Source organism: Danio rerio, chromosome 24, assembly GCF_049306965.1.
Source record: "Danio rerio strain Tuebingen ecotype United States chromosome 24, GRCz12tu, whole genome shotgun sequence".
NCBI classification, from domain to species: Eukaryota; Metazoa; Chordata; class Actinopteri; order Cypriniformes; family Danionidae; genus Danio; species Danio rerio.
Genome location: NC_133199.1, coordinates 27,896,135 through 27,923,577, shown reverse-complemented (window position 1 = coordinate 27,923,577; position 27,443 = coordinate 27,896,135). Strand labels below are relative to the sequence as shown.

Genomic DNA, 27,443 nt, shown 5'->3' with positions numbered 1-27,443 from the left:
ACATTTTTATATTATATTTAATTCGGCTAAATTTTAAATGTTACTTGTTTTAAAATATTTTTGTTATAAAATTTATCAGTTTTCAACTGAAGGGTTTTGTAATACATTTTTCTAGATTTGCATACATTTATGAATATAGTTTTTATTTAATGGAATGATACCCCCTTATTAATCTCCTAATTAGAATAAAACCTAAGTATCATATTTTGATATGGTGTACTTTAGGAGAAAAATGATGTCCATATTTGTGGACTCGTGGTCCGAATTTCCATAAAACACAAAAAAGTCACCTTTGTCTAATAGAATGAAAAACTCTTTATTTCTGCCTTGAACACAGCAGTTTTTTTCCTAACTGTTTTTAAAGCATTAATAACACATACACACATATTTTAAACATGTTTTGACTATCAGTAAAAACAAAATTGTTGGCCATTTTGGACAGATAAAATGGTGTTTGGAACATTTCATATGCTGCAAAAAAGTTGCAGGATGACACTGTACGTCTGTAACAAAATGTAAAACATAAGACATAGGACATAAGGACTAAATGTCCTGTTCACGCATGTGGCCACTAAGCCCTATGTTAATAGTAATACTCATTCATTCATTCATTCATTCATTTTCCTTCATCTTAGTCCCTTATTTATCAGCTAGGGGTCGCCACAGTGGAATGAACCGCCAACTATTTTAGCATTTGTTTTACACAGCAGATGCCCTTCCAGCTGCAACCCAGTACTAGGAAACACCCATACACTCTCACATTCACACACACTCATACACAACGGACAATTTAGCTTATTCAATTTACCTATAGCGCTTGTGTTTAGACTGTGAGGGAAACCGAAGCACCCGGAGGAAACACCAACAGGCTCAGTCGGCAGAAACACCAACTGGCTCAGTCGGGACTCAAACCAGTGACTTTCTTGCTGTGAGGCGACAGTGCTAACCACTGAGCCACCGTGCTGCCTTAATTTTAGTTATTTTAGTATATTAGAAATATTCTGTTATTTCAAACGTTACTTGTTGTATATATTATGAATGTAGTTTTTATTTAATGGAATGATTATATACCTCCTTATTAACCTCCTTTAATAGTAATGTATTATACAAAAATATGTACCCATTATGCACACCACATTCACACAGTAGAGTGGTATTGTGTGAACCCATTTTGTCAAACACTGCATGACTGATTACCTGGCAAAATAGGTTTTATTCAATACACTGAGGTCTTTCTGATTTGCTGATTATATTTTGTGATTGCTATTTTAAGAACATAAACCCTTGATTACACTAACCACCGTAATACATGCTCTGAATGCACTGCCATATTGCAGGCAGCATTTAAGAAAATCAATTCACAGTTATGAATTGGCCTTGTCATAATCTCCCCAGGAGATAATGCATTTTCCAGCACTGGTGGATGATTTATACTGCAGATGACAAGCCATGCATGAAATATGTAACCCCCTCCAACTAACCGACTGTACAAGAAGCATCATGAGCTCGGGCCAAAAAGCTGAGGGACATTAGGAGAAAGATGAATTTATCATACAAGTTATGCCCTTATGCACTATATTGGTTTCTGTTTTAATCAGCAGAGTTAATTAAAACTGTTTGGATTTTATTACAGAATTAAATTGCATTTGTATAATGGATGAAGATAAGCATCACTCCATGATAAGATTTATACTCACGGTGGCTTTTTCTGGAAATAGACATCACATTTAGCCCACTGCAATTATTTTTACCCATGTCAATATGTGTATCTGCATAGCATACCCCTAAGCAATGCAACACTGCAGTCGGGCGTCTTGCCTTTGGCCAATGGAGCTAATGAGTCTAATTGATGGCCTAGTATTTCTACATAAAATAATTAGGAATCCAGAACTTGGCCTATTAATCTTTGCCGAATAGGCAGAAAGCCTATCCAACAATCAGTCTTGATTACTGACAAAAAAATCGTAATTACGATTGATTTTCCTTTCCATTTTATTCAGTCTTATTAAGGCTGAGAGGAGTATTTTTGATATCCCCTATTTAAAACTTTTAAGGTTTGCTGGAATCTCACAGACACATTTGTTATAATGTTGATTGTAGCTACCATTTGAAACTTTTTGCTTAAACAGTGACTACGTTTACATGGACATCAGTAATCAAATGATTTGCCTTAATATGAATAAGACAATAATATGATTAAACTGTTTACATGAGTTGCTTTTTTAATGTTCCTTTCGTGATCCTGTTTTAAATGTTATAACACATAAATCAAAGTCATCGCGCTATCCATGTTTCCAAATTTCTTATCATATCAGGTGTTCATTTTAATTTGTCAACTTTAACTGCAGTTTGGCATTTTTTACTTTCATTCAGGAATATTTCATGCATGCCCGCCGTGACAAACGAGATATTAGATGCGAGTATGAACTGCTGGAAAATGTAGTTTTAATGGAATTTGATACCACATGCCTTACGGGAAAAAATAAATAAAAAATCAGCATTTCATGATCCAAAGTCTGTAGTCCTTTAGTGACTTTGTAGGTGAAGAGAATAGTGTCAAACAGCCGTGTGTGTATAGAGTATCCTGTCACAAAGTGCAGCGAAAATCCTACACAACGGTAATAGATTGATTAAGATGTTTACATGAAGGTACTGCATTTCAATAATGCGACTAAAATCACCATACTCCACGTCTCAATCCGATTTCTGTTTAGTTCGATTATGACCTTAATTGGATAAAATTAATCAAAAATCGCTGTTTACATGGTCAACTTTTAATCAGAGTATTGTATTAATCATACTGAAATCAGATTATTGATGTCCATGTAAACGTCCCTAGTAGCAAAGAATTCTGGCCCAGATTTGGCATAAAGCTGGCACAGCAGGCATTCATCCGGCACTGGCATACAGCATGTGGGCCAAACATGGCCCGGGTTTGGCAGAGGTGGCACCATTTTTAAGGCGGCACACAAGATTTGGGCCAGATGAAAAATGTAGTATTTGGCCCAGATTTAAAAATTTGATAAGTGGGCCATGTCAGTTTGGCCAGTCTTGACCCACATTTAAAATACACTAAAATCATTTTTAAATAAAGAAAAAAAATTCTACCAATCAGGTCACTTTGAGAAAAAGCATGCCCATAGTGTGCCTAAAGCGCATCACTCCATGGGTTTATCAATTTCATTGCAATCGTGACACACCAACCTCTCTGGCCCAGTTCAGGCCCAGTTATGAGTTATTAACTTGGCTGAGACTTGGCCCAGATATGGTCTGTGTTTGGCCCTTGTCTGGAAGCCAGATTTGGTCCAGTCATGTACCGTAATTCACTGCGGCATGTGGGCCAAGCAAAACCTGATTGTGTGGGCCAGAGCTGGGCCAGAGAAATTTTGCTATGTGGGGTAGTCAGTGAAAACCATTAACCATGCTTTTGCCACACTAACCATAAATCATGATATTTTGTAGTAAGATTGTGCCAATGCAAATGGAAAATAAAACGGCAAAACCATGAATAACCTACAAAACTTTACTGTTCAAAACTATTCATTATGGTTATGGGTGTGATTCAGAAACTAATGTTTTTAGTGGAATCATTTCCAAGATTGGTTATATGACTACGACTTTATGAATCAGACTAAAATCAAAGCAGGATTTGTTTTAGCAAGGGATGGTTTGTGTTATTTAATTGCTGACTCACCCTCAGGCCATCTAAGATGTAGGTCACTTTTTTCTTTATCTGAACACAAGCTGACTTTCCAAAATCATAACTGTGTAACAAATTGCATAAACCCAAAAACAACCAATTTTATTAATTTAAAATAGTAATAAAAAGTCATATGTGGATTTATTGTAGCCTTTAATGAGAGTAAACCAGAAGGTGCTTCTGTGTGACGCAAATGAATCACTGAATCGGTTCTTTAGAGTGAACTTTTATGAAGAACCGATTCGCATTGATAATACGTAGGCCTGCTTTTGTTTACTATCACCCGCACAAATATATTTTATTTATATAAATAAAACACGGCTTGTTTATTCTCTGTTGCTATCATCATAGGTAATACTTATATTTTATATATGACTGAAACACTTTCTCTTTTGGAAGAAGTCCAAATATCACAAGTTCGCATGACATACAAAAATAATAAATAAAACGCAAACGTTGTCTTGGCATAGAATTTCTATATGTCCTGTAATACACTCGCCATTTTAAAGTACAGAGTTTGTTACCAAAACACAAGCGCGTTCCCGCACTTCCGCAGCTCTGCTCTGCATAACACACACACACACACGCCTCGGTGGGAAAGAAACACATGACGGGCTGCGGCTGCCAGACTCTGTTGAGAATGACGGCTGTCCCACACCGTTTCTCCGCTGGAATTTACAGTCGTGGCTCTGTGAGGGTACTTAAGTGTACAGCTGATGCCCGGAGGGTATAAAGGGAGGTAACCGAACTAGATGCGCCAGCTACAGTCAGCCTATAATGTCAAAACATGATGCGAAGGTGCAGCAGTCAAGTTGTCAAAGCGGAGTGAAAGCCAGCGTGACTCGCGTTGTCTCAGATCAGGAGAGATTTTACACACACACTGACAAAACACGGTAGGCTACAAAGTTTATAAGTACTCGCTTACGCTGTGAGGATACTTTCTATTTCTCAAACTCTACTTTTCTTACTTTCATTTCTCTTAAACTGAACTTTAACCCAAGAAAGCCTGTAGCTTTAAGAGGACAGGTTGAAGTTCTTACGTAGTTCTAGTTTTCGTAAATATTAATTTGCTGACAGTTAGGTGCATCAGTCACAGCAATTGAATTTCCTAAAATCAAAGAATAATAACAATGTCAGTGAATTGAACAATAATTCAAGCATTGATTTTTTTTTTGTATAGCACCACCCCAGTTATATACCCCAGTTATATAATACATGTTGCCTGCACAGAGAAGTGCTCTTTTAAACAATCAAAAATGTAAATATATATATATATATATATATATATATATATATATATATATATATATATATATATATATATATATATATATATATATATATATATATATATATATATTTACCAACATGTTTGCTTGACTACATCTCAGTTTAATGAGATGATTTTAATTACACCTCTATGACATAATGAGTTGTCATTACTCTTCTGCTGAATGTCTGCTTAACATGTCTCACCATGTTTATGGTAATACTTAAGCTCTTATGCAATTTGTTACACCCATTTGGTCTCATTAGGTCATTCCTTAAAAAAAAAAAAATCATTTCACTAAGTGGTAATTTGGCCAAAGCTGTCCACTAGGCTGATCTGTTGATCATTTTCTTGTGGAGGCGTGAGCACAAACATGAAATGTCCCTGTTGGAGGCATGTGCTGGGTGTTATTGTAAAGAATTTTTCTGAAGGGAGTGAACCTTGAACTTCACGGTTTAACTAAATAGTTGCAGACATGTGGATTTCATGCGTCTGCAAAGAGAAAGAGACTGCTGTCGGTGTATTGTATTGTAATGCCAAGGCTTTGTTAGTTTTCAGAATGTCAGTAAGCAAGAGAAATTAAATCCTGCTGCAGCTTCTCAACATAACCACAACAAGGAGGATTTAGAGACAAGAACTACTTCATCTCCACCACCGTTGCAGTTAAAAGGGCAGCAGAAAAGCAGCAGAGGTGTGATTGTAATCTTGCACATAAACAGATCATTATAAATTCATAAATATTTGATCATTTTATTGACAAGCATTTTCTGCCATGTTGAGTTGTGTTCTTTTTAACACTTCTGTTTGTTTTTTTTTTCTTTCGCTGATCAGATTTGCAAATCAAGCAGATATTACTGTTTGGATCCAAGAATACATCCAAAGAACAGAGGGAATCTACCAGATTCACCTCCACCATCTCTATCAAGCTTCCCACCAGAAGAAATAAAAAAGACACAGCAGAGGAAAAAAAATTACAAGCGACAACAAACTTGTGAGTGTGAGAGTGTTTTTCACTTTGTCATGCTTAAAAATAAATATATAGTATAATGCTAACATATTTGGATTGTCTGCTCATAGATTATTGAACTGTTGCAATGTAATCTTTAGCAAATCTAAACATTATTGTCTAGTTTTTTTGTGATTACTTCCATTTACAACAAATGCTTTTAGTTTTACACTTTAAAATATTTTAGTGTTTGACTCCTTTTTAGAAAAAAATATATAAAACTTTAGTCAGCCAATTATCAGTTACTCAATAGAAATAATTATCGACTGTAATAAAAGTTATTATCGGCTTATGTTTGTTAGCCAGAAATTAAAAAAATAAAGGTGTCAATATTGTGTCATTTAAAGTGATGCCATGGAAGAATCATTTGTTTTGCGTAGTGAACCTTGTTTTTCAATAAATATTTTAATAAACTAAAGAACTATTTAAAGCTAAAAGTTAAAAATGGAACTATCAATGTCAATGAAGAATATTCAGAAGAGTGAATATTGTTGTTAGGCATTGGACAATAACTGTTTACAAGGTTTACCGCAGTTTGGAAAAAAGTCAAGGTTTTAATGCCACTAAAATGTTCTGTTACACCGTTCCCAAGGTATATGTAAGTTTTTTTAATGTATTTTTATTTTTTGTAAAGAAATCTTTTTGAAACTAAAAAGGAGAGCAGAAATCAATGCTTTAATAATAATAATAATAATAATAATAATAATAATAATAATAGCCTGACATATTTACTATACCAAAATATTATAAATTTTTCTTAAAAAAAAATATTTTGTGTTCAATGGGGACAAATTTTTTTTCACCCAGACATTTAAAAAATAACTTTTTAATTTTTATTTTAGAGCAGTAATCACAATACCGTCATGGTATTTTTTTCCAAGGTTATCATACCGTCAGAAACTTATACTGGCCCATGCTTAATTGTTGTATCCCTTTATGTTTACTGAAAATTCTTTATTGGTATTGATGCCTGCGTGAGGAACTATTTACATCCATGAACGTTTCAATTACACAAAGTTCTTTAAAGTAGAAAATGTTTATTATACCATTAAAATTTTCTGTACAGGTCCCCGTTTATTAAATACTTTGAAGAACTCCCTGGCCTTTAGAATTCATTAATTTAATTTAATTTAATTTAATTTAATTTATTGTAATTTAATTTAATTTAATTTTTGTTCATTTTTTTTTCATTTATTTATATGTTATTTCTATTTTGTACTCTTCGGATGTTTCCAAGCCCTTCATGTCAAATGATAACATATTTACTATACAAATATGATATAATGTATTCCCTCACCATTAACTTTGATAAATCTGGAAGGTTTTGTGATTCAAGATGAGATGACCTGGGTTGTTTTTATATTAAGATGCACCTTTTGTATAATTCTTTATTATAATAATAATAATTATTATTATTATTAATAATATTATTATTTATTATTAATATTATTTTAATGTTGCCAAGCCTCTCATGGTAAATGATAACATATAGTCTGAACAAATATGGTACAAATATGGTACACTCTGTTTCCTCACTGTCAACTCAAAGTCTGGAACAATGCATATATTTTATTTTTATTATGTTTTTTTCTTTTCTTTCTACCATAAACAGTGTCATGTTTGTGGTAGGGGAGGGGTAATGTACTGCTTTTGTAAATGCAAAAACTCAATAAATAAATATTCAAAAATAAAATGTTCTGTACACTGATAATTGAATGTTACTTTAAATAACTGTTCACTAGAAGATTTTTTTCAGGAACCAAAAAAGCTTGTTCCCATGTTGAACCTTTGGCATCTAAAGATATTTTACATTCCACAAAACTTGTTTACAATAAAAATAAAAATAAAAAGTTCTCTTGGGAAAATGTTTTTTCATGGCATCTGCAGGAAAAACTTATTTTTAACTTAAATTATCAGTTCATATTTAAGTTTGGTTTCAAATTCAGTTCATAATACAGTGGATATAAATACTTCATTAGTAAATGTTTTATGAAAATTTGATTTCACTAAATACCGCACATAATAATAGCTTTTGTTTTGTAAATGATGCCATTGCACTTTTTGTTCGCTGTCAGTTACACATTCCTAGCCAGAACGGCAAATGCCCTTTCGACCTGTGACTAGCAATAATAGGCCTTATATGGTAATAACTCATGATTTAATAGCCATGATTGATAGCATGAAAGCATATCACCTAAGATTGGCTGTTTGTCTGTACTGTATCTAGGTGTGTTGCTGAGCTCAAATAAAGCTGTTTACACCTTTATCTTGGAAGCAGTAAATTGGGATTTATTAGTATTGCTGTATTTGTCTTTAAAAAGCATGAGTGTTCTTTTATTGGTGAGATTTGGTTCCTCGCCACTGTCGCCTCTGACTCGCTTGGTTTGGAACTTGTGGAGCTGCGCATTGCTAGATTTGAAATTTAAACCACACTGAACTGAACTAAACTGAACTTCAACTCGGAAAACTGGACTGATACAGTTTCATTTTACTAGAACATGTATGTTAAGCTGCTTTGACACAATCTACATTATAAAAGCGCCATATAAATAAACATGAATTAAGTTATTTTCAAAGCAGGCATTAAACAGAGTTTGAGCATGTGTTTTTGCATACCGTATGCGCTAATGTGTGTGAAACACTCTGTACTAATTATTAAACAGTTTAACCATGGACCCCTCCCTTCATGCCAGGCCAATGAATTGTTTACTGCTAAAATGCTTAAACTGGGAGAAAGAATGGAATGTCGTTGATCTTGTTTCCTTGCGTTGTCTTGATGAATATACTGTATGAAAGACAGTTGAAGTCAAAAAAGTATTTAGGGAGTGAGAATAGCGTGTGAAACATTGAATTAGATGAGAGTTTTGTTTTCGTCAGAGTTTTTCATCCTTGTTTATCTGCCTGAGGGAACTTATGTTTGATATTCAAATGTTACAAGGAGGTATTTTTAATCTACCTACTTTTTTCAGCTTGCTCATAAAAAAGGCATATGCTAATTTAATAATTTTGTCAATTTGACAGCTACAGAACACTTGAAGCGGAGAAAAACACAGCTAATCAACACAACACAGAGGTAAGCTCACAAGCTAAGACACATAAATGAGAATAAGGCTGTTTATCTTTTTTAGTGAGAGAATGTCAAGATAAAATCTGTGCCCTGAAAGTCAATCATATCTTACATAAACATAATAAACTTTCTTTGGCGTACTGCCCATTGAAAATATTTCTGCTCTACCAGGCCATGTTCGCAGTTTTTTTTTTTTGCATGTGTAGTATTTTGAAGTGGAATGCAAAGCTCAGCTGTGAAATTGAACTGAATGTGTAAACAGTTGAAATGGGAGTGGAGATTTGTTCAAACATCTCACATATGTGTGAGACACATTTCTTACAAGTTTCCCAACCAAGTCTAAAATGCAGTTTGGTAGTGTAAGAATGTATAAATGCTACTGAGCTTGAATTAATTTGTGAACTATTTAAAATATTAATCAAAATATGTGTTGCTTGCATTGACAGCTGAGGGACTTGTTTTCATCGACAGAGCAATGTGGTGAATCAACTGGTGAATTGCTTAAGGATGGGCAAAAAGCAACCTTTGATGAAGCCACTCAGCATCAGCATGGACATAACACACCCAAACATGGACAAAATACAGGAATACAACACAACATAGGCCTTCATGAGCAAACCGACCACCAGGACTCACTAACACGCAACTCTTCTCATCTTATTTATGAGTTAAATTCAGAAGTAAAGAAGGAATCTGGAGGCCCTAGAGAGAATGCTCCAACAACTCTACAAAACCACAATAATCTGGACAGTGTTCTAAAAGCAAGCACTGATTCCCAACTTTTTCCACACCAGTCAGAAGTACTTGACCAGGTTTTGTCGTTAGCCGGTTTTCCGGGGTATTCTGAAAAAACTCCTGAGGTAAAAGCTAATGTTATAAATCCTACAACGGCTATGTTGACTTCTGCACTGGCTTCAGTTCTAGCTCCACCTTGGAGTGGCCGTCTTCGAAGACCCAAGCAAGGCATCAGTGAGGCAGAGACTGAAGTTCAAGATCGTGGACAGTATGGCAACCCATCTACCTTAATTCAACAGGATTGGCGGCAACAACCTTATCTTCCTTTCCAGAGGCAACCATCTGAACACATGATGGCCAATGACAGTAACATGCAGGTGAATGCTGGAACCAGCTACTCTGCTGACTGGCAAAAAGAGAATAACTCTCCAAATGTCACGACAACAGTAAACCAAAAGAGACCCATTACAAAATCCTCCTCTGTGGGCATGACGTACACCAATAGAGAATTGCATTCTTTTCCCACAACTCTGGACTCACGTCAGGTGCCAAATTTACCTCATTCAGGATATAGAGTATCAAAAACTGGAGATGAAAATGAACCTTTTAAATCATTGAGCTCCAAGCCTACAACAAGCAGTTTACTTCTTTCTTTGAGGAGATCAAATTTGAGAAACTCTACTCCTGAGCCTACACAAACTCCGATAACTAGATCTATAAGGTCACTTACATTGCCTAGCAGAATTGTTTTGAAATCTGACCAATCTGTTACCTCTGAAGAGCAAATCAACAAAAACCCTGACACTCCTGTAAGAACAGAGGGAATGCCAGTCGGTCAATTTCGATTCTCACCTAGAATCAAGAGTAGGGTACCATTAAACACATCAATGTTTTCAAATAAACAAGAGACAGTCATTTCAAAGGGACTGGACGCTTCTGTTGCCACAGTAGAAGTAGAGAATAAACATTTCCCTCATTCCACAACCAAAACCAGCCAACTTGGGGCTCTCAAATCTCATCAGAGTTCTTATTTGGTTCTTTTAAGGGAATATTCTAGCACAGAGAACATTGATCCCATGGAACAAAGTCCTGGTAACGGCAACAACCTGCAGAACCCCAACATTACCAAACGACAAGTAATTCAAAACACTGTAATTCCTCCCAAAGATTCAACAGGTTTTCAAATTCAGCAATCTAGTTTTCATATGTCAAAATCACAAAGCACACATAATATAACAGCTAGCAATTTTTCCGGCACAAGCACTTTCACAGACAGACTTATCTTCTCCCCCCGAAAAGACTCCTCTGCAGATGGACTAAGCCCAACAAATGTGGGGCAGATATACTCCAGGAAAAATTCAAGTCAAAGCTCAATGGATCTTTCAAGCCCTCTTTCTCCAAGCAGACCTCTTCATAGTGTCAGAGTACCGAGCATCTATTCATACCTACGGGAGTCTAGTTCATCTCTGTCCTCCCCTTCCCCTTCCACCCCTTTGTCCCAGATACAGAATGCTGAAACCTCACCTCCTAAACAAGATGGGGGTGTAAAACAGCATGATGACTGGAAAACACTTCCCTCAAGATTTTCATTTGACTTCAACCCATCTGTTCCCAAGGTACAAGAATTAGGTAAAAGCTTAAGCACTTATGCAGCTCCTGCTCAATCTCTGCCTCCTGACTTTGGAAGAGGATCAGCACCTCGTCTCAGCACTTCTCCGTATTCTAGCCTCATCTCCTCAAGACCTGCACTGAGTAGTACTTTACAAGGACTGTCCTCTCCACCTGTGCCTGAAACACATACCCGATCTACATCTTACAACAATAATCCTGACCTTATAACAAACGACCCAAGTTCTTTAACATCCAAATACACAAGCATAACAATAAGACCAAGGGAAGATTCAGCTTCATCTCACAGAGAACAGAGGACAGCAGTTCAAGCTTATGCAAGCAACCTAGATAATAACAGACCTGCCCAGCCATGTCTCTCACAAACTACAGCAAATGCAAGTTTTGTCATGGAGAGCCGAAGCGCCAATATAAGCTCACACCCAAGGCAGCCCAATACAGGCTCTAACAACTTCCATAACCTAGAACATGATGACTCAATGGCACTTAGGCTTGATAAGGGTAATGTTTACCCCAAGCACAGGCTGAGCGAAAAAGAGAAGTACTTTCTCCCTAAAGACCTTAATGCACAACGTCAGACTCCACTTCCACATGAGAAAGAGACTACCTCTGGGCATATGCAAGAGAAATTGCAAGAAACACAGAGTCCCAATTCAAAGAAAGGACTTTTTGCTTCACGAGTAAAGAAAGATGGTGCCTTCTCTTCAGCTTCTTTGCCAGAAAAAGAAGTTGGTAGTTCCCAGTTTTTAAAAACTAAAAGACATTTACCAGTTTTCAGAACAACCAGCAGGATTGATCAAATGCTAAATCGATTGAAACTGACGTTTGGTGTCAAAAGTTCAGAAGGCACACTTGACACAAAAAAGACCCCTACTCAGCAATCCTTAGACACTGAGACTTTTGAAAAACCCAAAACAGATAAGAAAACTTGTTCTGGAAACAAAGGAGAACCCTGTAACTCCTCTTTAACAACTAATAAAGTCTCCCTGGGTTCATTGTCACCAACAGAATTAAGTATGTCTGAACGCACATTAAATGTGGATGGACAAAATAGGTCTACGGCTGAAATACAGTATTCCAAGTGCATGTGGGAAGTACCTAACTCATCTTTGACCGCTAATAAAGAAACGTTTGGGTCATTGCCGCCACTTGCAATAAGAAAGTCAGAGAATACTTTCGATATGGATTGGCAAAACAAGTCAACAAAAACGAACAATCAACAAAATGGTTCTGGGTGCACATGGGAGGCCCCCAGCTCATCTTTGACCACTGATAAAACCTATTTTGCCTCTTTTGGGTCCTCATCACCCTTATCTTCAAAGAAATCATCAGACAACAAACTAAACGTTGATCAACAAAAGATGGATAGCAATGAAATGGAAAACCAGTCAAATGGCGGGAGCTTTAGTCAACACAGGCTAAAGGCCCAAAGCATGAACCGCTCTGCCACCTTGCCACATTACAGAAAATCTTCAGTTGGTCCACCGTCACCATTTTACTTGTTTGATTTAGATTCAGAAGACATTCAGAATGACAATGTGTTTTATAGTCCGATTAGCAAAAAGACAAATTCACTGTGCGAGTCTGATGACATCTCTCCACTAAGCTCTGCTAAGAGTTCCCTGCCGCAAAACCTTGTGAGATCTCACTTGTCCTCATCATGTGCTGATTTAAAGTATGGCCTGCATGCTGGACGATCTTTCTCGGTCAGTGGCGTGGTTTCAAGCCGCCCATCAGGTTCCAGACGAATCTCAACAAGCAGCACCAGCGACCTCTCGAGCTTGGAAGACTTTGGATCAAAGGGGAATCAAACGGTTGACTCCTTAATGAGTACTAGCCTTTCCCCAAGCAACAATGCCAAATCAGTCACTGGTAAACCGTCTCAAACTGAATTTACAGACGATTGTCTTGAACTTGATTTTGCAGACCCAACCCCACCTCCATCACCAACTTTTTCCTCATCTCCTCGTCGGATATCACAAGCCCATGCTACACCGTCCCCCATCAGGACAACTCCTGAAAATCTGTCTCCTTTTCAGCTTCCCTCAAGGAGCTTCACAAACAGCCTGACTGTTTTTGAGGAGTCTGGTTCTGACACCACCACCGATGATGAATACTATATTGGCAGTGGTGGTGAAGATGATCTAGAAACAGAACTTTAGATTGTTATTCAGTTGCAGATGTGCTTACAATTTATACTGCCTTTATACTGCATTTGTCAAACAATATCCAAATTCTGAATACCACTTGGAACCCAGTTCTTGCATTAACAGAAGGAATTATAATTATATGTGATGCTTTTCATGTTATGAATTGTCCTTCTTGAATCTTTTAGTGTGGATAACTACGTTTGCTTTAACTATGAATGTATTTCACAATACAGTGCAATATACAGTACAATACAGTGTATATATACTGTCTATATTTTTTTATATATTTCTGGATCTTGAAACTTTGAAATGGATACTTCTAGCATAATTACTTTTGTTCAGAGCTGCCTGTAGGTTATAGGTGTTTTTCTCTGCTAAGCTATTTGAATGCACAGCATGACAGTCACAATACAGTCATTTTCCTGACAGCTATTCTATAGTCAGTAGCTGTCAACTCAGAAACTCCAACTATGTTTAAATGTGTTTGAATGTTTTTCAACCCATTATAAACTATGGTATTTTTGCCACAACAAAACTGGAGCTTAATCATGAGTCTGTGATCCATTTGATATCATTGTTAAAAGAGAAACTTGTAGAAGTGGCGCACAGATTAATGACACAATCATAACAATGTGTTAAGACCTTCAGACAAAGTATGCAAAAGATGAACGTAGCAATTTCTGGAACTCACATTGATTTTTATTTGCTGTGCAGTTCAACTGTACTGTTTGTCATGCTTATTTGTTTTCAAGTGTAATATTAATTAATCATTTATTGTAATTTATTATGCTAGGAAGGGGGCTGACACCTTAGGGACCTCCATAAGCATGAGTCAATTACAGCAATACTAACTAAATGCTGTAAAACGATTGGTCCTTTCCACATGATTTATTGAATGTCTTCATTAATAACATTTTTTTTGTGATATTTATGAAAATGTAATATATTGAATGCACTTATTTCTATTAAGATAAAAAGGCAATATTGAATCATTTTGATCACTTATCAAATGTAACAGTGTGTAAAATAAAGCATAAGTGTACACTCAGTCTTGGTAAACTTAAATGTTCTATAATAATACAGTTATTGAACAGTTGTGTAATTACAGTTGATTAGAACAACCTTTCATGTCACAACCTGCCATCTCTTAATATTAAATGTAGCTGCACAATGAGCAGTTATGAGTGATACACCTGATATGGTGCTCTCTTGTTTCGGCAATTTGCTGAGCAACTGCTTTGAAGGGGAACAAACATGTTAGCAGAGGCTGTGGACTATATAATGTTGTAAAAAAAACTAAAATATTAATGTTTTTTTTTTTTTTTGCAGTCACTGTGATATTAAAAAGTAATATTAAGTTAAGGGTACCTTAATTTATATACAATGAGCAACAGATAATAAGTTTGTTTTGATTGTAGGCCATATGAGACATTCTGCCATAAACATACATTATCTTTCCCTCAAATAAAAACATAAATACAGTGAACATGAAGTATTTTATCCCAAAAATGTCTAAAATTGACTGATAGTTGATTTCTGTGGGTTGTTCTGTAAAGGAATATGTCATGCATTTTGTTCTCAGATTTTTGTTCTTCATTAAACAACAAATTTACAAACCCTGTCATTGTCCTTAGCCCTATTGAACCTACAGCTTTAATATTTTTGTTAGGCTAAAAACTTATTTAGGGGGAAAAACTCAGAAATAGCAAAGTTTAAGTTGTTATCCTTTACATCAATTGATTAAAAACATGAAATTATAAATAAATATTACAAATATATAATTCAGTTAAGGAATTTTTAGATTTATTATTTGACATATGTCATGTGAGGCTGCCCTAATTTTTTATCACTCCATGACTATCTCTCACATCACTTATTGTTTAACTCGGTCCCAAGCTAGCATTACTACTTTGAAGCCACTTAATTCATTGTACAAACAATCCTTAAAAACCTGTGATAAAAATACAATTCAGTTTCACCATTGTTCAATGTTAAAGAAGTATAACCTGCTTAGTTGGGAAAATGTAATTAAATATGTACATGTTTGTTTAATGTTTAAGACTTTACATAACACGACTTCACCACTAAATCAGTTCGTGAAAGTTAGAACGACTGCTTACCACTAGACTTAACTACTAGAATTGGTGAAAGAGGAGATTGGATTCCTCTCAAAAAAAAAGTCAGTTCAGTCAGTCGGTATTTTCAGTGAAAGCTGCTGGGGAATGGAACTTCATCCCACCAACAATTAGAAGATCATGCACTTTTTGTTCTTTGCAGTTTCGTGTTAAAAATTGGTTATTGACAAATCAGCATTGTCAGCATTAGTACTTTATTTTTGACACTTGTACTGTTCGTCTTTGGCTCTTTTGTCCTCTTCTGTTGCCATCCATGTTTTTTTTTGTATTTTTTTGTATTTTATATATGATAGTGTATTCTATGTTATGCTGTGCTTATATTTTAGGTGTGACTTTTTAACATTCTGTTAGGGGTCTACAGATGAAAAATAGCCATTCTTGGCTAATTCTGGCACATTTGACAGTAATGTGTAGTAATGCGCATTGACCCTGTAAACAAATAAGCTAAACTAATATATATATATATATATATATATATATATATATATATATATATATATATATATATATATATATATATATATATATATATATATATATATATAAATATATATATAAAAAAAAAAATATATATATATATATATAAATATATATATATATATATATATATATATATATATATATATATATATATATATATATATATATATATATATATAAATATATATATATATATATATATATAAATATATATATATATATATATATATATATATATATATATATATATATAWAAATATATATATATATATATATATATATATATATATATATATATATATATATATATTTATATATATATTTTTTTTATATATATATTATATAAATATAAATATATGTATATATAAATATATAATATAATATAAATATAATATAATATAAATATCAGTCCTGTCACATTTTGTCCCCTCAGAATTATAAGGTTCTATCTGGCATCTTATTAAATGACAACTTATTAGGATGTTTTAAATAAGTTGTTTACATTTTAAGACTTTTTATTTAAAAAAAAAAACAAACAAATGCTGCACACATACTATTTGCTATGGAATGCAAAAACTTTGCAGATCAATATCTCAAAATCATTCAGATTCCAGTTCCAGATTACACAATGCCCCAGATTTACCATAAACTTTTTAGTGAAACTGTTAGCTTCTGCTAATGTTCGGGGGAAAGAATAAAAATGTAATTTGACATTTTATGTGAACTATTACGACACCTGCTTAGATTTGATAATTAAAATCAGAATTTTCTGTCACGATTTTAACTCAGCAGCAATATTTGCTTGTCAAAAGAACATGTAGTCCACACGTCTCCATTAATTAAAAAAAGTCATTTGACTCTGGGATAACCTTGTACTGCTTGTTGTGTTTATTGAGTGTTTTCACGTTGCTGTAGTAACGCCTTTTGAAGGCAGGTAGTCGCCCGTTCCATGAATGGGTAAAGCCAAAGCAAGAGCTAGTTTAATTTGATAACTTTAAGATAAGTTCCTCAATATTTAGTCTCTTCTTTTGGTTACGTTTTTACCTCTCTGAGTTAGGTTTTTTAAAGCGACATCGCGCTTGTGGAAATGCAGTTGAAACGATTTTGTTTGTTTTTCGATATTCAGCGCATGGGATTGATCTGAAATGTATGTTTACATCTAACGTTAAGGGCTTTATTTACACCGCCTCAGATTTAATTACATATTTTATTCCCCTAACGTTACTGCCTAAATCTTTCATTCGGCTATATTTTCTATAAGCCTGAATCTGTTTGTTGATTATGTGACGACGTCTCCAGAGATCAAGTAAGTAACATTTTGTGGGCGGAAATGATTTATTTAAAGCAACCTTCTATACAATTTATAATTGAGTATCTGGGTGGAGTCAAATGTAATCCAACACAATCCTTAAATAATCCTAGATGAATAAACCTATTTCCCATTCCTTGACATGGCAGAGGATTAATAAATCAGGGAGCTGAGCTTTAGCCTTAAATGGTGTTATGGCAAGCTGTTTTAACAATCACTAGCATATAACAAAAATGCTAATACTAGTAGCCTCTTATTCTTCTAAATGTTAATTAAATACATAGTATTATTTATTAAATAATAAAACTAATTTAAATAAATTAAACACTGGTGTTTATTATTGGATACTGCTACATATTTATTTCAATAGTAATTCTGTTATTCTATTGTAACTAATTTGTGGTATTCTATGAGGATCTGTTAGGGACAAGCCTGTTATGACGCATTTAACGATCATCAGCATCTTAAATCCTTGAAAGTTTTTAATATATATTTTTTAAACGTATGAATATTTAAATGTATTTATGTATGTAGTATATCATCTTTGCTTCAAATTATAATAAACAAATAACCGCTTGTGTAAGTGTTTCTAATGCAGCGTCTATGGGACAGGACAGCAAATTTGACATTATTCTCTCCTCTGGCTGCCGTCATCAGTCTCACATAATTTTTTCCTTTTTCTTAAAGTCTTTATAACATCATCGTGGAGGTTTTATTTAATTATTTCAGCAAATAAGATTCTCCCATTCAATCTCTGCGTTCTAAGTTTTTTCAACTATGACGACTTCCGCTACTGAAAATCCGGAAATGTGAAAAGGGTCTAGTGACATCAGCTATTCAATTTAGTACAAACAAGTGCATATTTTTATGACAAAATGTTATTCCTTAGATACTACTACATTTTTTTTAGATATACCTATTATAAGATGCTGGTAATTAATCATTACAGACTTTTTTAATTACATAGAGATATTCACCTATTAAATAGATACTAGTTTTTATATATTATGCATTGGTATTCATTACTAGGATACTAGCTCTTATTAGTTATTATACTAGTCACTAGTATTTGATAAATGTGTACTAGTAGCTAATCAATAAGTACTAGTATCTAAACAAAAACTAGTATCTATAGTGAATAAATACTAGATTGAAATTAATAAGTATTAGGCTATGTCTACACTAGATAAATCTGAAAATAGTTTTCATCTAAAAACACTTCACATACACACTATCATTTTTCGATCACTTCTCAAAGTTTGTTCAACCACATTGAAGCAAATGAAAATGATTTCGTCCCTGTACTGAACGTTTAGACAATAAGGCCTGCCTCATTTTAGCCTTACATTTATTTCTTTCCTGGTTATTTGAGGATCCTGTATAAAGTTGCAAAAGCGAGTGAGAGAATATAGACTGGGAGATGTGCCAAAACAACAGCTCTAAGTAAACATTCCATGTCCTTTAAGGAAAAGCAATCTATAGCATGTACAAACTGACATCAATCTTTAACAATGCAATTAAAACAGAGCATCCAAAACAACTGCTGTACAAAGTCTTCCACTGTTTTAGCTAAATTTGTCACATGACTAAATATGCAGCATTGTTTTTGAAAGCCTCAGTTTTCAGAGTCTACACTGACTCGAAAACGGCATTTTCAAATGTATCCTTTTTAGAGTATTTTTAAAAAGATATGGTAGCATAAAAACACTGTCTAAGTATTGACAATTAGCCAAAATGGAGAGAAAAATGCTGTTTTAAACAAAAATCTATTGTGTGGCCTTAGTATTTGTTTAATAAAGTAGCTATGAGTTCCTAGTACTAGTATTTAATAATGATATACTTGCAGTGTTCAACAATAAGGACTGCCTTATGGCCCGGGGCCAACGTGAGAGATGTTTGGGACAGTAAAGAGAATCGTTACTGGCCCGATCAGACCAGTGCTGCCTTGTCATAAATTTTTTATTTGTCTGCGACTATTTGTCAGTTGCATGCAAATACAGTCTTAGAATCGAGAAACAATTTGTGTTTTTAAGTCTTTGAATGCTACCTTTTCTGTAAAGTCGTAAACACCACATTGCTTTTCAGTTCCTTTTATCTGATTGGAAGTTGTGAGCACGTTATTTTTTTCGACAACCTGGTAAAAACCTATACAGTGAAGAGACGGCAACATCAAATTATGAGGCTAAAAGAAAACGTCTGTTTCTAACGTTGTGGAAACAGTTACTTACATGGGTACAACACAACGAAAAAAAATTAAGTGATGTTTTGTATAGTTTTCCGTCACTTTTAAGTCAGCAACCTTTTGTTTTGCAATAAAATAACTGCACATTTTCCATACTGCTATATTTTACCGCTAAATATTTTAACATTTTAAAAATATTTAAATTCTAGATTTACAGACATCATTTTTGACATAATATTTAAAATATGTGGCTAAGGAATATTTATTATTTTAGTGGGGCCAGTGAAATTTTTGGCATAGCAAGTAAAAATCTGAATCGCTAGTCCAGTCTGGCCAGTAGAAAATGTCCTTAGCATTGAACCCTGACTTGTTTCTAAAAATATGTAGTATTTAAAAATGAAAACTGGAATATGCAAGTAGTTATATGCAAATATGTTTTTGTCACAACTGGAATAGATTTTTGCAGAAATATAGTTAATATCCCATTACTAGAAATTTGTTACCACTACTCCAATAATCACAAGAATACCTAATAATAAATAATAATATTCATGACTACTAGTATTCGATGAATAATTACTAGTTTTTATTTAATTGGTATATTATCTTATGAATTACACATATCTTTTCCATTGAGCACTAGTACCATAGTAAAATAAGCAAAATAAGCATGGTGGTTAATGCAAAAGTTACTAAAAGTAATGTAGTAGCATAAAATGCAGATGCAGCAATTATTATAACAGCTATAATTATTATAACAGCTTGCCATATCCGTCTTCTCTTTCTCTTAAGAGAATTATATGCTCCTTTAGTTCGGCTAATTGAAAAGTTAATCCATTTAACATTTCATCGAATAAATATTTTCCTCTCTTTTATAACCTTTAATAGCACGTGCTAGCATGAGCAAGAAAATGACTGAACACGAATACTCCATTGACAGGTATAAAATAGAATGAAGCAGAGTTATTTCTAAACAAGTGAAGCAAAGGAAAAAAACAACAACCTGTCAATCATTCTTTCCCTCTTTAGGCATCACCCCGCATCTCCAGCTGAGGAAACCACATCACAGACTAATGTCATTCTTGTCCCACAGCTGGAAGCAGAGTTCAGCCGAGCAGCCATGATCATCCAGAGAGCTTGGAGAAAACATGTTGTTAGTCAGCTTGTGTATTACATTTTTCCCCAATGTGGTTACATAGGATTTTATTCACAAATAAACAGTGCATACCGTGCCTGTCATGTATAGGATACTGCTGTTTTCAAGCACCTCAAGAAGCTTCTGAGCTTCCATAATCAAGGGGATCCACGTCTCCTCCTTAGATTTATTAACCCTGCTGAGGTAAATACTTCTGTTGTAAAGTTTAATTGAGATGTTTATTGTTTAGTTTTCCTAACACTGAATGCTTATTTCTAGGCTAATATTCTGGATGCTGCTTCAGGGGCTCTTATCAGATTCCGATTGGGTGGGGTGAGTGTTAATGATGTCCATGTTTCCTTTACAAGGTTATTTTATTTCATATCTATCTACTATTTTTTATTATTTATTTAATCTCATTTAAAGGGGTGGTCCACGATATCATATTTTAAACTCTAGTTGATGTGTATTGTAGCAGTGTGAACATAAACAACATGTCTGAATGTAATACGCTTCAATGCAAAGGGAGACCTTGGATTTTAGAGTTAACTTAGCAAAGTCAACAGCAAACGAAGTTTGGGGACTACAAAAAAATACATCTGGGATAGTGAGATCGCAAGGGCTTCCCGTTACGTGCATTCACCTCACACACACACCCTGCGCAGCGAAGGAGCGTGGCCAGATGTGCTATAATGTTAAAACTAAAAGCTAAAATGCTGTCCAAACGCTGCTATTTTCACAGTTTGTCCTGTTTCTGTATTTGGGCTTCCACAGGACATGACACAAAGAGAGAAGTGCTTACAATGTAATTTAAATTATGTTCCAGAGAATTATAAAAGAAAAAAGATTTAGTGCTTGCATTTGACAATGGAGAACTTCCAGAATCTCTCCCAGTTCAGTGCTGGATTCGGCTGAAACTCTTTTAACTGACGAAGCTGTGGATTGTGAGCTACAACGTGCAGGTATTTTTATTTGTTAAAATTGATCCATTAAATGCACAGTTTCTAGCGTTAATGCTATGTTGTAGTGAGGATGTAAACAAGGATGTTAACAATGGGTATTGCTGTTTGGCACCGCTAACAATTTAGCTAAAAATTCATATTTATCAGTCAAATTCCTGTAAACAGCCACAATCTTTAGCATCACGTGCAGTGTCTCTCTATGCGGACATTTTCTGTGCATTATATATCTCAAATGACCAACTCGCTAAAGATATGTGAACGTTTTATATTACTTACACATTCTTATTCTGAATATATGTGAAAGACACTTGTCAGATTTTATTTTAGAGAGCAGGTGTGAGCTGTGTGCTCTTCATTTCTGTCTGATTCATGATGTTAGCTGACCAATCAGAGCCTCTTGAGGGTGGACCTTTCAGAAGAACTAGGAAATATGACATACGTTTTTCTGAGTAGTATATAATCAAAGTATGATATATGAAAAAATAACATGATTTTCAACAAGTGAAGCATAAGCACACATTGCTTAGCATCTTATAAACACAACCAGCCATAAAAATACACTGTGGACCAGCCCTTTAAAGTGATGTAATATTTCTAATTTGTGTAGTATTCCTGTCTGTCTGTCTGTCTATCTATCTGTCACATGCTAGCAAAGCAATAATACATGCTAGCAACAGAACAGCAACATACTTGTATCGCTACAGAATGCCTCAACCTCAACAAGAAGGCTATAAATATAGGTTGGGGCCAGCTCCAAGTGGGTGGGCCTTGAGCTTTAATTGGTAATTGTCAATTAATGTTTTGTACATGACACAGAGTCTAATATTGTGCTCTATGAATTCCTACCCCAACCCTAAACTCAACCTCACAGTAACCTGATGTGTTTTATGAATATGTACTCCACCTACACCACCTAAACCCAGCCTACATGTGGCCCTTCCACAAGTCCCTCCCACTTTAAGATCACCCAACCCTGTCGGCGCCAGTGGTGTAGTGGTTAGTGCGTCGACACATGCACTCCGGTGCTCGCGGCGACCCGGGTTCGATTCAGCCTTGCGGTCCTATGCCGATCCTTCCCCTCTCTCTGCTCCCCATGCTTTCCTGTCAATTCTTTCCACTGTCCTATCAAAAGTTAAGGTGAAAACCCTGAAAAAATAATTATATAAAAAAAAAAGATCACCCAACCTACTTGCGGTGTAATCCCTACCACTTGGAGGTCTCCGACACTGCAATGATACCTACTTGTCCTCAACAACCCAGAATACCTTAGCAACCATCTAGGAACCACGCAGAACACTCAAGTAACTGAGTAGCATCACCTAAGCATTCTACACAAAATACACAAGCAACCACAATCAGTACCCAAGTTACTACCTGGCTATACCCTAGCAACAACACAAAATACACTAGGCAACCCCCTGAAATACCTATAGTAACCATACAGGGTGGCCCCCAGACGTCCAAAGACATGCGCTATATGTGAATTAGGTAGGCTAAATTGTCCGTAGTGTGTGTGTGTGTGAATGAGGGTGTATAGGTGTTTCCCATTGATGGGTTGCGGCTGGCAGGGCATCCGCTGCGTAAAACATTTGCTGGATAAGTTGGCGGTTCATTCTGCTGTGGTGACCTCTGATGAATAAAGGGACCAAGCTGAAAAAAAATGAAAGAATGAATGAGTAACCATACAGAAATATCTTAGCAACCACACATAACGCCCTAGCATCTGCATATCAACACTAGTAACCTCTTAGCAACCAACTAGGACCTCCTAGCAACTGCCAAACAGCCACACACAACACTCTAGTAAACCACAGCAATACTCTAGAATCTACACTGAATATCACCTACCTAGCAACTACACAGAACAGCTTAACCACCTGGCAACAACTCAGAAGACAATAGTAACTGTCTAGCAACCAAACAACACCCTAGTAACCACCAAAAAACCACATAGCAACACTTTAACAACCGACCAAAAATAGACTCATTTAAAACATAAAAAATTGAGCAACTAAATGTGTTTAATGTAAAACCGCTAAACTTAAAACTAATTTAAACCTACAACTTAATGATTTTAAAAAAGAATTCAAACTTTCAGGCTTGGTTATATTTGGTTTGGTTTAATAGTTGAGATGTGTTAAACATACACGTACATGCTACAATAAGTTACTGATTATAAATTTTCAGCCCACCTATCCTCCAGATATCTACTTTAAAATATACACTCGAGCTCCTGTGGTGGACATGTGTGCCTTCAGTCCAAAAGATTACACACTGCAGAAGAAACTGGTTTCAAACCAGATCCATAATGGCCGACTGCTGAGGGATAATGAGGACAATAATGCTGGGTGGTACCAAAGGGTGGAGAACAATGGCTGGAGGATTTTGTCTAGCAAGGTGATTTATCCAGTCGTAATACTTTCATTTTCAGTTTTATCATTTGTATACAATATGATAAAACAAAAATATAACAAAACTTATACAAACATATACACTCATCGGCCACTTTATTAGGTACACCTTACTAGTACCGGGTTGGACCCCTTTTGCCTTCAGAACTGCCGTAACTCTTTATGACATAGATTCAACAAGGTACTGGAAATATTCCTCAGAGATATTGGTCTATATTGACATGATGGTCATAAAGGGATGGACATGGTCAGCAACAATGCTCAGGTAGGCTGTGGCATTGACACGATGCTCAATTGGTACTAATCGGCCCAGTGTGCCAAGAAAATATCCCTCACGCCATTACACCACCACCACCAGACTGAACCGTTGATACAAGGCAGGATGGATCAACACTGTCATGTTGTTGACGGAAAATACTGACCCTACCGTCCACATATCACAGCAGAAATCGAGGACTCATGAGACCAGTCATCGTTTTTTCCAATCTGCTATTGTCTAATTTTGGTGAGCCTGAGTTTCCTGTTCATAGCTGACAGAAGTGGCCTTTCCATCAGCTCGATCCAGTCTGGCCATTCTCTTCTGACTTCAACAAGGCATTAGCGTCTACAGTACTGCCGCTCACTGGATATTTTTTTCTTTATCAGAACATTCTCGTTAAACCCTAGAGATGTTTGTGCATGAAAATCATAGTAGAGCAGCAGTTTTTTAAAAACTCTAATATAATAAATCTGGCACCAACAACCATGCCATAATCATTCATTCATTCATTTTCTTTTCTGCTTAGTCCCCTTAATAAACCAAGGTTGTCACAGCGGAATGAACCACCAACTTATCCAGCACATGTCTTACGCAGAGGATGCCCTTCCAGCTGCAAACCATCACTGGGAAAATGCCACGTTAAATCACCATTCTGATGCTCGGTTTGAACTGCAGCAGATCGTCTTGACCATGTCTACATGCCTTACTGCATTGAGTTGCAGCCATGTGATTGGCTGATTAGAAATTTGCATGAACGAGCAGTTGGACAGGTGTACCTAATAAAGTGGCCAGTAAGTGTATATTTATTATTACTGTCTGAATTTAGTAATATTATTTTTATTTATTTTATAGCACTGTTTTGATCATTGATAATATTAATAATGCTAATTATAATAATAAATGTTTCTTTTCGATATATTGATAATGATTTTTGATGAATGTGACAGTGTAGATTGGTGTAATGATGCTGAAAATTCAGCTTTCCATAACAGCAATAAATTGCATTTTTAAATACATTATAATTTTTTTTACTTGATTCTTGTACAATTTATCTTCAATCTCTACCTGTATGATTGAAGTTTTCCACGTCTGAAGACCCAATCTTCAAACTAACTGAAGATACCAAGAAGACAGAATTCCATCACTGCAAAATCCGCCGGCAGCAAGATGTTGCTAGAAAAAAGAAGATGCGGAAAATTGAATGGATGAGGAAAATGTATGTCAAGAAAACTGGCTTTGTTTGTGTTGGGTGAAATAGTTATTAGAAAACAAGAAACATGTAAGGAATGAATGACTCAGAGCTTGTTTACAGGTATGCGGAAGGCCGTACAGGACACAGTAAAACAGCACAACAACTTCAGAATTCCCCAGAGACATTGTTGGATTCATTTGAAACTTCCGACTTTGAGCAGGAAGTGGATGAGCTGCTAGCGTGGACCAGAGCTCTTGATTTTGATGAGTAATTGAGCTATAACACTGTTCATGACATTTAATCATTTTTGACAATATGATATCCTTTTCAAAAATGAATTTGTTTTTTTAATTTTTTTTTCTTGTCTCAGCTATATCAATGAATGGAGGAATTTGGGCACCAGCAGATGTTACATAGTTGACAAAGGTAAGTGTCTGTGCATGAAATCAACACTTTTACTGTATTGTGGCGCCCTCTGCTGGTCAACATTGAAAATATGTTTCCTTTAAAGATGATCTTTCTGTGGATGTTCAGCGAGACTTTGGTATATGTGAGATTTCTCCGCTCAGACAGGATGAGAGTCGACATCTAGATCTCATCTGAGAGTTTTTACTCATTTGCTTTATTAATTTGAATAAATCAAAAAGTTCTGAATCATTGTATGGAGTCATTTATGACTGGTCTTGTGTAGTTAAATATATTTTAAAATTAAATGTAGGGGAGAGTGGGAGAGTTGCAACACTTTTTGCATTTCCTTTAGTTTCTCAGATACAGTTTTTTTGTGGAAACCCAAAATTTTAATACAAAAAACCCACATCTGTTGGACACCCACCCACATTATTATAATATGTGTACATATGATAATATATGCAGAATTTAAACTTAAACAGACAAAATAAAAATAAAATATAATAAAAAGCTAATTCTAAAACATCAGGTTGGATTTTATTAGTATTTTTTCTTGTAAACAGACTAAATGTAAATTGTTAAATGTGTTAAAATGGCCATATAAATACAGACTATTAGAAGAACAACCAAATAACAACAAAATATTTTTTTACTGAAAATCTATACTGAATCTTTACTAAACTACTTCTTTGAACTTTTAAGTGAATTAATTATTCAAAAAATTTATTATTTAAAAATTAAATTACATTGAAATTGAATAAAATTAAAATTGTACATTGATTATATGGCAAGCTTTAAAATGAGTTTTGTAACTGAAGACAGTTGCAACAGCATGTCAACAGCATCCCAACTCTGTCAACCCTTATTAAACTGTCTATGCTGGAGATACAATAACTTAACGCTTGATGGCTATTCCTACACAGCAAAACCCAACAGTCAACTTTATCAAATGAAATGAGTGTAGTTAACTCAAAATTGATTGAAAGTTAATTCTACTCATTTGAAAAGAGTTTTGAACTCAGAGTTAAAGGTAATGATTAAATTAAATACCTCATTACTTCAACTTAAATGGAGTAAGTTCACAGTACTCGTATAGATTAGTTAAACTCAAGTGGTTTGTAGCAAAGTTTCCTCGAATGGTTTGAGTTGCCTTAACTTATTGAGTTTTACAATACTCAGTTGGATTTAAACTTTACGAATGAATAATGTTTAAAAAAAACAAATTTGATTTTCTGAACAAGAAAAACTTCTGAAAGAGTAATTATTATTTTTTACCTAAAATTGTTTTTATATTGAAGGAACGGTCAAAAATGGCTGATTTCTCAGATTGAAGATAGGTCTAACTGAGAATATGTGGGAAGAATATCATCACTCTCATTCCTCAATAGAGGAATAAGTGTTATTGCAACTGCC

At 34.9% G+C, this 27,443-nt stretch overlaps 3 protein-coding genes across 11 annotated transcripts in view; 2 read left to right on the top strand and 1 right to left on the bottom strand.

Annotated features, from left to right (window-relative positions):
• Nucleotides 1–27,443, bottom strand: part of chodl (chondrolectin) — a 54,659-nt gene that overhangs the window by 26,141 nt on the left and 1,075 nt on the right. The window contains exons 1-2 of one of the 2 annotated variants that reach the window (XM_073940365.1): nucleotides 20,892–22,843; nucleotides 20,667–20,799 (exon numbers count right to left, since the gene is read on the bottom strand). The gene's annotated coding sequence lies outside the window, so the exon portion shown is untranslated. Of the gene's footprint in view, nucleotides 1–20,666; nucleotides 20,800–20,891; nucleotides 22,844–25,495; nucleotides 25,604–27,443 lie in introns of those variants that run through there. The other variant, XM_073940366.1, reaches the window with a different exon arrangement.
• zmp:0000000991 lies at nucleotides 4,295–15,176 on the top strand. 2 transcript variants are annotated; one of them, XM_073940713.1, is made up of 5 exons: nucleotides 4,295–4,593; nucleotides 5,522–5,661; nucleotides 5,802–5,961; nucleotides 8,998–9,049; nucleotides 9,515–15,176. In XM_073940713.1, exon 5 carries the CDS (start codon nucleotides 9,937–9,939, stop codon nucleotides 13,567–13,569), a length of 3,633 nt encoding a protein of 1,210 aa, XP_073796814.1. In that variant the 5' UTR covers nucleotides 4,295–4,593; nucleotides 5,522–5,661; nucleotides 5,802–5,961; nucleotides 8,998–9,049; nucleotides 9,515–9,936; the 3' UTR covers nucleotides 13,570–15,176. The 2 variants fall into 2 exon arrangements, with proteins under 2 accessions (XP_073796814.1, XP_021329459.1); XM_021473784.3 differs by having other exon boundaries at nucleotides 9,490–15,176.
• On the top strand, nucleotides 17,086–26,279 carry gb:co360592 (expressed sequence CO360592). Of its 7 annotated transcripts, none has more exons than XM_073940445.1 (10): nucleotides 17,086–17,478; nucleotides 20,552–20,603; nucleotides 20,693–20,816; nucleotides 20,910–21,002; nucleotides 21,078–21,131; nucleotides 23,964–24,157; nucleotides 25,510–25,646; nucleotides 25,743–25,889; nucleotides 25,993–26,048; nucleotides 26,134–26,279. In XM_073940445.1, the coding sequence occupies exons 6-10, from the start codon at nucleotides 24,005–24,007 to the stop codon at nucleotides 26,223–26,225; spliced, it is 585 nt and encodes a 194-aa protein (XP_073796546.1). In that variant the 5' UTR covers nucleotides 17,086–17,478; nucleotides 20,552–20,603; nucleotides 20,693–20,816; nucleotides 20,910–21,002; nucleotides 21,078–21,131; nucleotides 23,964–24,004; the 3' UTR covers nucleotides 26,226–26,279. The 7 variants fall into 7 exon arrangements, with proteins under 7 accessions (XP_073796546.1, XP_073796547.1, XP_073796543.1 ...); NM_001386499.1 differs by having other exon boundaries at nucleotides 17,092–17,478; nucleotides 23,948–24,157; nucleotides 26,134–26,274; XM_073940446.1 differs by lacking the exon at nucleotides 20,552–20,603.